This window comes from Sturnus vulgaris, chromosome 13, assembly GCF_052056855.1.
Source record: "Sturnus vulgaris isolate bStuVul1 chromosome 13, bStuVul1.hap1, whole genome shotgun sequence".
NCBI lineage: Eukaryota > Metazoa > Chordata > Aves > Passeriformes > Sturnidae > Sturnus > Sturnus vulgaris.
In genome coordinates this window covers 17643268-17651866 of record NC_142255.1, presented here as the reverse complement: position 1 = coordinate 17651866, position 8599 = coordinate 17643268, and the positions used below count along the sequence as shown (strand labels likewise).

At 51.0% G+C, this 8599-nt stretch overlaps 1 protein-coding gene across 1 annotated transcript in view; it reads left to right on the top strand.

The window, feature by feature from the left end:
* Positions 1 to 1281: 1281 nt before the first annotated feature.
* The window catches only part of ADAMTS17 (ADAM metallopeptidase with thrombospondin type 1 motif 17), a 157268-nt gene continuing 149950 nt past the window's right edge, over positions 1282 to 8599 (top strand). The window contains exons 1-2 of the mRNA XM_088172812.1: positions 1282 to 1351; positions 1950 to 2287. Of these exons, the coding sequence (XP_088028938.1) occupies positions 1282 to 1351; positions 1950 to 2287 (408 nt within the window). The remainder of the gene's footprint in view (positions 1352 to 1949; positions 2288 to 8599) is intronic.

The window sequence follows — 8599 nt, the reverse complement described above, 5'->3', positions numbered from 1 at the left end:
GGAAGAAAGAGAATGCTGTTAACCTGCTCATGTCTCTCACCAGTTCTTTTCCCAGCTCCAAACAGCCCTTTTCTCAGCACTCGCTCAGTGCAGCACTCTCTGGGATGAGCATCCAAACTTAATTCCGCTTGTTTGCAACTCAGAGCCATTCCTGCTGTCAGTACAGCTCCGGACAATTCTCGTGGAAGTGCTGCAGGGAGATCTGCCAGAGTCATTCACACTCTTTTATGGGTCTTCCTTTGAATTCTTCTACAATTTCAGGAACAAAGTTGCAGATTTTTGCAGAAGTTTAAAGTCTAGGACACTGCTCTGCTGGGCCGCTGCAATTTAAAGCTGCTAACAGGTTGGGTCTTGACTGCTTTCCATGACTCAACCATGCCAGGAGCACAGGATCCCATCCAAAGCCCACCAAACGCAGCGGAAACCTTTCTGCTCTTGGAAATCACCCTGCTGCTTTCAACAGCCCCTGTCCAAACGGAGTTCTCCTGATCCCTGCACAGCTGAGGATACGCAGGATGTGGCTTGGGCGGAAAGGAGCTCCAGTGGCTGCAAGACCTCAGTGAAAATGGGAATTGGTAGCAAAAATCAATTTTTATATCTTTTAAGGTTTATGCACTTGTTTCATATTTTCATCCATCCAATGAGTGCTTCAGGAGTATGTGGGATCATTGCCCAAAACCTGTGAGTGTCCATATACTGGGGTCTGGGATGATCGTGCTTGAGCAGGGAGGTTTGACCAGATGCCCCTCTGTGGTGCGTTCCAATCTAACCCATTCTATGATATTCTATGATATTTTTTTCCTGGTCTTCCAAGGCCTGGCATCTGTCCTGTGGATGGTGCTGGGAAAGGAACAGGACTTTCTCAAGCGAGCTGCCGTAGCAGTGTCTAAATTCAGTTAGTGATGAGGAAAGGGAGACGGAGGAAGCACGAAGGGGCGCCCGTCAGAGCCCCTGACCCGGCCGGGATGTCCCGAACCGACACCGGGTCCCGGAGCGGCCCCGCGGGTCCCTCAGGGGCCGGGCCGGGGCAGGAGAGGGCGCCCCCTGCCGGCCGCCCGCGTCCACGTGCGTTCCCCCCGCGCGGCGCCGCCGGCGTGCAGCCAATGGGGGAGCGGGGGGGCGTGTCCCGGCGGCCGTCGCCGCCAATGGGCGCTGGGAGCCGCGGTGGGGGGCGTGGCCGGGCGCGCGCCGCGGCGATCCCCGGTGCCGAGGGCGGGCAGGGCGCACTCGGGCCGCGCTCCCGTAGTCGCGCTGCGCGCTCGGCTCCGCCGCCGCACTACCATGTTTGACGGCTGCCTCCTGCCCCTCGTCGTGCCCTGCCTGCTGCTCTGCGGACTGGACACCGGCACAGGTAGCGCTCCCTGCCGCCCCGGTTCTCCTTCCCCAGCGGCACTGACAGGGTCCGGTCCCGGGTGGCAGCGTGCGGGCGCGGAGCGCAGGGCACGCACCGCATCCCCTGCGTGGCCGCGGTCCCAGCCCGCGGGATGAATTGCTCCAGGCTTTTGTATTTTCTTTTCCTGTCCTCCCGCTGCTGCTGTAGCGTTCCATGTGGAAAGCTGCTGACTGTCCTTGGCTGCTGCTGCGGCTCGTTCTGCTTTTCCCCTTCTCCCTGCAGATTTTATTGGGGTTGGTGAAATGCGATGCTTGTGTCTCAGCTATATATATATATATAGTTTAATGATACAAGTAGCTTTAGCGTTTACTCTATTCCTCTCTTCCCTGCACGCTTCTGTCTCTAATATATGTGTATATAGAGAGAAATAAATCGCCGTGCTCCGCTGGCTCCATTGTCTGCGCAGCCCGTTCACAGTTTCCAGCGCGGGGCTGTCTGCGCTGAAACCCGAGCGCGGGGCTGTCCCGGGGAGCGGGGGGTGCCGCAGCCCCCGGCCGTCCGTCGGGCCGCGGCTGCGGGGTGCGAGCGCCTGAGCCTCTCTCCTTCTCGCCTGCAGCTGGCGGAGCGGAGCTGGAAGTGGTGATCCCGGAGCGAGTGCCGCTGGAGAAGATCCACCTGCTGCCGCCCGGAGGGGATCGCGGCGGCCCCCGGCGCCGGCGGGCAGCGGCGGAGCAGGAGGAGGAGGAGGAGGCCGTGCTGCTCCGCCTGCCCACCGCCGGCGCCGAGCTGTACCTGCACCTCCGCCGCGACCTGCGCTTCCTGGCCCGGGGCTTCGCGGTGGAGCAGCGGCGCGGGGAGGCGCGGCGGCCCCCGCGGGAGCGGCTCTGCTTCTACTCGGGACACGCGCTGAACCGCAGCGACTCCTTCGCCTCCCTCAGCACCTGCGCCGGGCTGGTACTGCCATCTCCCCCCACTTCCCTCCTCAGGGCTGGCACTGCCATCCCACCCCCGCTCCCCTCCTCAGGGCTGGCACTGCCATCCCACCCCCGCTTCCCTCCTCAGGGCTGGCACTGCCATCCCACCCCTGCTCCCCTCAGGGCTGGCACTGCCATCGCCCCCCGCTCCCCTCAGCGCTGGTACTGTCAGCCCTATGCCTGCGCTTCACCTGCTCTCAGTGAGGTGACCCTCCTGTCCCCTCACCTCCCGGGCCCTGTCGAGCACCGCCGCTGTCCGTGGTGGGTGTTCTCCCATCCTGGCTCTCCACTGTGGAGCTGTCTCAGCCATCCCTGAGGGGCCTCAGTCCCTGTGGTTCTGTTGTGGGTGGGCAGCAGAGCCCGAGGGTGCTGTAGTGGAGCGTCCTGGTGGAGGAAACACCTTGTGTCACTGTCTCCCAGCCATGGGGCAGGTGGCTGTGTCCTACTGGGCATTATTTGGTGCCATCCTGGCTTGATCCTGTGGCAGCTCTGCAGCTGGCTCTTCCCAGGCCCCTGCCGTCAGTGTTGGGCTGTTCACTGGGAGCTGTGTTCAGCCAGCTCCAGGATGCTCTGAGGAACATCCCACTCAGGGGTGCTTTTCCCACCACAAGTGTCAGGATTTCTCTGCCCCAGGCTGTAGTTCCAGGTGGCTCTGCAGGGCCTGGCTCTCCTCTGAGCGTCCTGGTAGGAGCAGGTGATATTGTGTAGGACAGAAAGTTTCTCAGTGGTGGAGACTGAGATGCTTAAGACACTGAATAGTTCGCAATTATTGTTCATAGCTTGAAAGTACTTCAGGAAGTCAGTGGGGCAATGATTTCCAGCAGATGGTCCTGGGAAGTGTGCTTGTCAGAACAGACCTGATGATGGAGATTTATCCTTAAACCGTAGTGAGAAGCAGTTCATGCTCTGCCCTCGGGGCTCCAGCCTTCGTTCTGGAGCCATTTGAGGGCGCTGTGCCTCAGGATTAAAAACCCCCAACAAACAGAGATGCTGAGGTCTGAGTGGCACTGGAAGTTGAGCTGAGTTCCACTGAGGGAAGCTTAGAACTAATATCTCTAGTTCAAGCCTTAAATCACTAACAGCTCTATGCTCTTGTCAGCAAGCGTATTTTGTTAATCTTACTGGGCTTCCAAAGCTGGAAAGCACAAACAAGCAGAGGAGGAACCTTTAAAAAAATAGGAATGTAGTTGTAGGCACAGTATTAACTGCCTGAGATCAGGGAATGGAGGAGGGGGTGAAAAAGCTTGGCAAAATTCCCAGCAGAAAAGCTGAAAAGGAGACAAGACTAGTTAGTCTTTGCTCACTACTCAGCAAAAGTGAACAGCAATATTGCAGTACCTGTTTGGATCATAGCAATTCTAAGCAATGGCGAAATTGACGTGACTGAGCTGGATCAGCCTGGGGTCAGTGTCAAAGCTGCTGGTTTGTGCCACCTCTTGGAGACAAAGCCCTGTGTGTTAGTGACAGTGTTGGTAAAGCTCTGCTTGCCTTTGCCTGTGCACCTGGTCCTGGGAGTGCTGAGAGTGGTGTGGGCAGATGTGTTGAGAGAGAGGTGTTTCTGCATGTTGGGATACTCCTTCCCTGTTAGAGGAATCCATCCATTCATCCTCTTCATTCAGATGATCACTAGGAATGGGAAAGGGCTAAAAGCAGATGCTTGGTACATTTGAGTGAGTTCAGGTTAAAACACCCTTGTGAGCTCAAAACTAGAGAACCCAAAACACCAATATCTTGAGGATGAGCCTGAACTTAAGATGGATGAAACGAAACTTAAGATGAACCTCATTAATTATTGAAATAGTTTCATTGAAATAATCCATGCCATCATGTAGATGAACCTTCTTATTCTCTAGCTAAGTGGACCATTTTGGTTTCTTAAGTCTGTCTTTAAACATGAAACATCTCACATTTTAAGCTGTTTCCAGTGTTCACACAGCCTTTTGCAGTGGCCACACTAAACCAGCATACCTGTAGTGAAAGCTGTGCAATTTAGTGGTAAGTTGTTTTCTGGGATCAGAAGAACCAAAAGTTTGCCCCAAATTGTCTAGGAAGTCTTTAATCTGCCATGAGTTGAACTGAGAGCTGGAAACTCTAAAGCTAAAAATTTTTTGCCTTCTGTCGGCTATTTAAAATACTAAGACCACTGGTTTTTTTTAAAAAATTATTTTCCCATTGCTTCCTTGAGCCCTGTTTGCTGCAGAAAGAGTAAGGCTTTGCCCTCAGCTTCAGAGGTGGGACATGGGCCAGACCTGCTGGGCTAGAGGAAAGACCTTGCTAGTGGAAACCTTGCAGCCTGTTTGTCCTGGCATTTGTCTTCTGAGCAGTTCTAGGGCTGCAGTGGGGGATTTCCTGAAAATTCCAGCAGGGGAATGCTCATTGGACTCTTAACTGGGTGATCTGGACATCTCCTTCAGAAAAAATAGTTGCTAAGAAGCAGAGTGGGCAGTAATGCTGTGTCTTGATCTTCAGCTGGCTCAGGCCTTGCTGTAATCATATTCTCAGCCATGCCATAAATCATACCAAAAGTGATATAAAATGATCAGGGCAAGTGGAGTTCTAGTAAAAACAAAATCCCTGACACAGTGGCATGAAAATTGAGCCGCAGCCAGACTGAGCAATTGCTTCCTGGTGATGATATCAGATTCCCAGTGTGGCATCTGAAGGTTGGGGTCTGGTTTTTAAGATCTGCTCACAGATGCTGCTGTAGCTTCCTGCTTTGGGAAGGGTGGCAGTGCTCTCGGGGCTGTGTGAGGTCACGCTGAGGTAAGGACTGCTGTACCCAAGGTCTGATCATTGAAGTACAGCTGAAATACCTCGTGTGAGGATGCTCCAGCCCTCCTGTTCCTTGTGACAAGCTGGGAATTCAGCCCAGACAGGAGGCACCGTGTTCCTGGAAAGTGCTGCTGCCTTCCCCTTGGCAGCACCGTCCTCTGGGGAGTGCAGCTGTGCCAACACTTGGATTGTGGCCACAGCTCAGGGCTGCACTGTCCTTCCCTGGTGCTGGCCGCTCACAGGCAGGTCTGCAGCCTCTGGGACCATCACTAAAAGACAGCAGCCAGTACAGGAAACTTTATTTTTTTGAAATTTCCAGCTTTGTAAGGCCACAATTGGGTCCCTGTCACATGCTGAAGTGCTGAACTGCAGCATCAGCCCCTTACAGAGGGTGTAGGCTTTTCATATTTCTCATACCTACATTTTGAAAACAGTTACAGTTTTAAGAGGGTCATGAGTCCATGTCAAAATAAGCATTATACGTAGAAATTAACTTGAAAACTGTTCAGGAACTAAAAGGTAAAAATCGCTGGGATGCATTTAGAGGTTTGATTCTAAATAACTTCCATTTTAAAATCCAGCATCTTTGATCTTGGGTTCAGGATTACTCTTTGGCTTGTCCCTAAATAAAGTTGCTTGTCCTTTTCAATTGAGTTAAGTGAAGACTTTGTGCCTCCCTCCTGTTCATGCTGGTTCATGTAACATTTTCACACCCCAGTTTTGTCTCCTTTGAACTTCCTTGTGCAGACTGGATTCGTGGAAATGGATGGTGGTCCCATTACAAGGGCTCGTGGGATGAGAACAGTTTTTTCTCTGTGTGGAGTAGAATAGACTAATCGAAACTACACCTTAAGAAATGCATGCTGGAAGTTGGGAAAACCTAAATATTTTGTAGTAATGTCTCATACAATCTACTCCGAGAAGAAAAGGGTTCCTTTTCTTCCAAGCTTTGTGTACATTTGACTTCCTGCATCTCCTGGTGGGAAAATCTTCCAGTTTGTTAAAATATTTCTGAGTGGTGGCTCTTCATTCTGGTGTGTCCTGTTCACTTGGGACCATCCATAAACTTTTTGAGGGTGTAGATGTACAGATGATAAGAACATCTATCTGGACCTCTTCCTCTAAGGTCTCATCCCACTGATTTCCACTGGGTGATAATGCCTTGCAGGTCCTGGATGTCCAGGTGTTAGCTTGGGTCCTGTCTGGAAGGGCAGTGAGGGCAGAGAGAACTGAGTGGGTTGGACTGCAGCCTCCAGGGAATGAGTAGTAACTCCAAGTACTCCTGGTAAAACAGTAAATCTGCTCTGTCCTTGGAAAAGAGAGGAGCAAGGATGCAGAAGAGGCCACAGCCTGGCAGGTTTAGGCCAGTCTGGTTGTGAGGGGTGAGTGAGTGATATGGTGAGCACTTCCCTGATGGTTCATGCTGTGCCATAGGTACCTTAGGTCGGTGAATTGTCCCTCTGGAGGAATTTGCTTTCCTTCATTCACTGCAGAGGGAGGTGGTGCCTGGTTCAGAGCAGATGCTGCAGCTCACTGAGCTCCATCCCTGGCCAGTGAAGGGTTTTCTGTGTGCACCAGGGTGGTGCTGCCCTTCAGGTGACTCAGGAGCCTCTGCTGCTGTGGGAAGCAGGGCAGAGCAGGCGTGTGGGGATTATAACATGATACAATTTCCCCTGAGGAAACCTTCAGCTCTGCTGAACTCTCCTGTCTGGGAGAGGAGCTGTTTGGCATTCATCCATAGCTGGGCCATGAGCTGAAAAGTTAAACCTCTTAAAATTACTGTGCTGGGTTTCCTTGTGCTGGGATCTTCTTTCCTCTTCCACAGTAGACAAGAGGGAGAGCATGTTGGGGTTTCCTTCTTTAGCAGAGTTGGGGGCCAGGACAGATATTCCTAGGTATGGTCTGCTCTCAGAGCTGAGTGTAAACCTGAAATGACTCTGCAACTAGTCTTAATTTAAAGCTCTTCTTTTCAATTTGCTTGAAATTGCACTTTTAAATAATAACCAACCAAATCTGAAACATGGTTAATAAGGGTGGGACTAAAACCCACATGAAGTTTATTAAACTGTATTTGTGGGTTGTTTTGTTCTTCGCTTTAAACATTGACTTCCTTTTAACTTTGAGGAAATGGTTAAACAACGATTTACAGCGTTACAGTTGAGAAATTGAGAAGGGGATGGAATTTGTCAGATGTTTAAATCTGTTCTCTTTTCAACATGTTCGTATGTATGTAACTAATGAACATTTAGCAGCAAGAGAAAAATCTGTTAAAGATTCAGCATTTCACAGATCTCCTTCAAAGATGTTGTGAAAATAAAAAGGGCTGGAAAAACAGTGTAACTGTTGGAGAGTATTAACATGAGGGAAGGTTGGGAACCATGTGCAGAGAGCACTGAGAATTTGGATCCCTGTTCTGAGCAAGTCCTGGCGCTTCAGTGCCTGCACCAGCACTACCAGGGCACAGAGAGCAGTGAAGGCAAAGGAGGCAGGATGGGGTCATACAAAGGCTGTGTTACCACTGTCATTCCAGTGACACAGTGTGAGGACCTTCCTCCTTTCCCTTGGGCTGTCATTTAGCCCAAGGAAAGCTCCACTGGAAGATGATTTGTAGCAGAGGAGTAATACAAGAGTAGATCACAGAGTGAGCAGGTTGCTGGAGTGACCTCTGTGTATGTGAAACATAAGATAAGAGCACATGGGAGTGTTTTGGTGGTGAGCACTGTTGAGCTGACTTCTAAAATAAGGGTATGAAATATCCTTAATGTGAAAGATCTTGCCACTGTTGAGCGCAGTGCTGAGTGGGGCTGTAGTGGGAAGTGTGGATTATTGTTTGTTTTAATCAACTTGTCAGTTTGCCTGCCTTTGGAGGCTGAAATCATTCCAGCCTTTTCTGTTAGCAGAGCTGTGGGGTTCTGTCAGCTGTGTGGTCTGCATGGTCAAAATTAAATTGGTAAAATTTATGCAGACGATGGTGAACTCCTGTACTCTGAATTCTTGGGCTCCTGATGACTCCTGTGTCTCCAGGATGGTGGGGTTGGGCAGCAGTTGATTTTCTCAACATTCAGCAATCCCAGATCCTGGGCTCCCACAGAGAGAGAAGGATGGGAGGGAGTATCCCAGGTTTTGATATGCATCTCCCCAAGCAAACAGGAATTGGCAGATCCAAAGCATTTTGCTCAATTGGAATGATTTCCAGAGATATGGGAAAAGCAGCTCTGAGGGTTCTGTTTTACTTCCTTATCTTCAAAATCCAAAGCCTTCTGCAGTCCCTGAACTCGTACAGACAAGAGAAGAAAAGCACAGAGCCCCTGTCCAGGGCTGAGGTCTGATCTCTCATGCTGGGATTAGCACAGAGCAGGGTCTGGAGGATTTGAAGGATGCATTTCTTATGGAAAAAGCAAAATAATGACCAGACTATTCAAGTTACAGGGTCCAAAAGATCTTTTCTGGGCCAACAGGTTTGGGGACTCTTTAGAACCCAACTGGAAAGTCTGGGGAATTTTTAACTTCCTAGAGACAC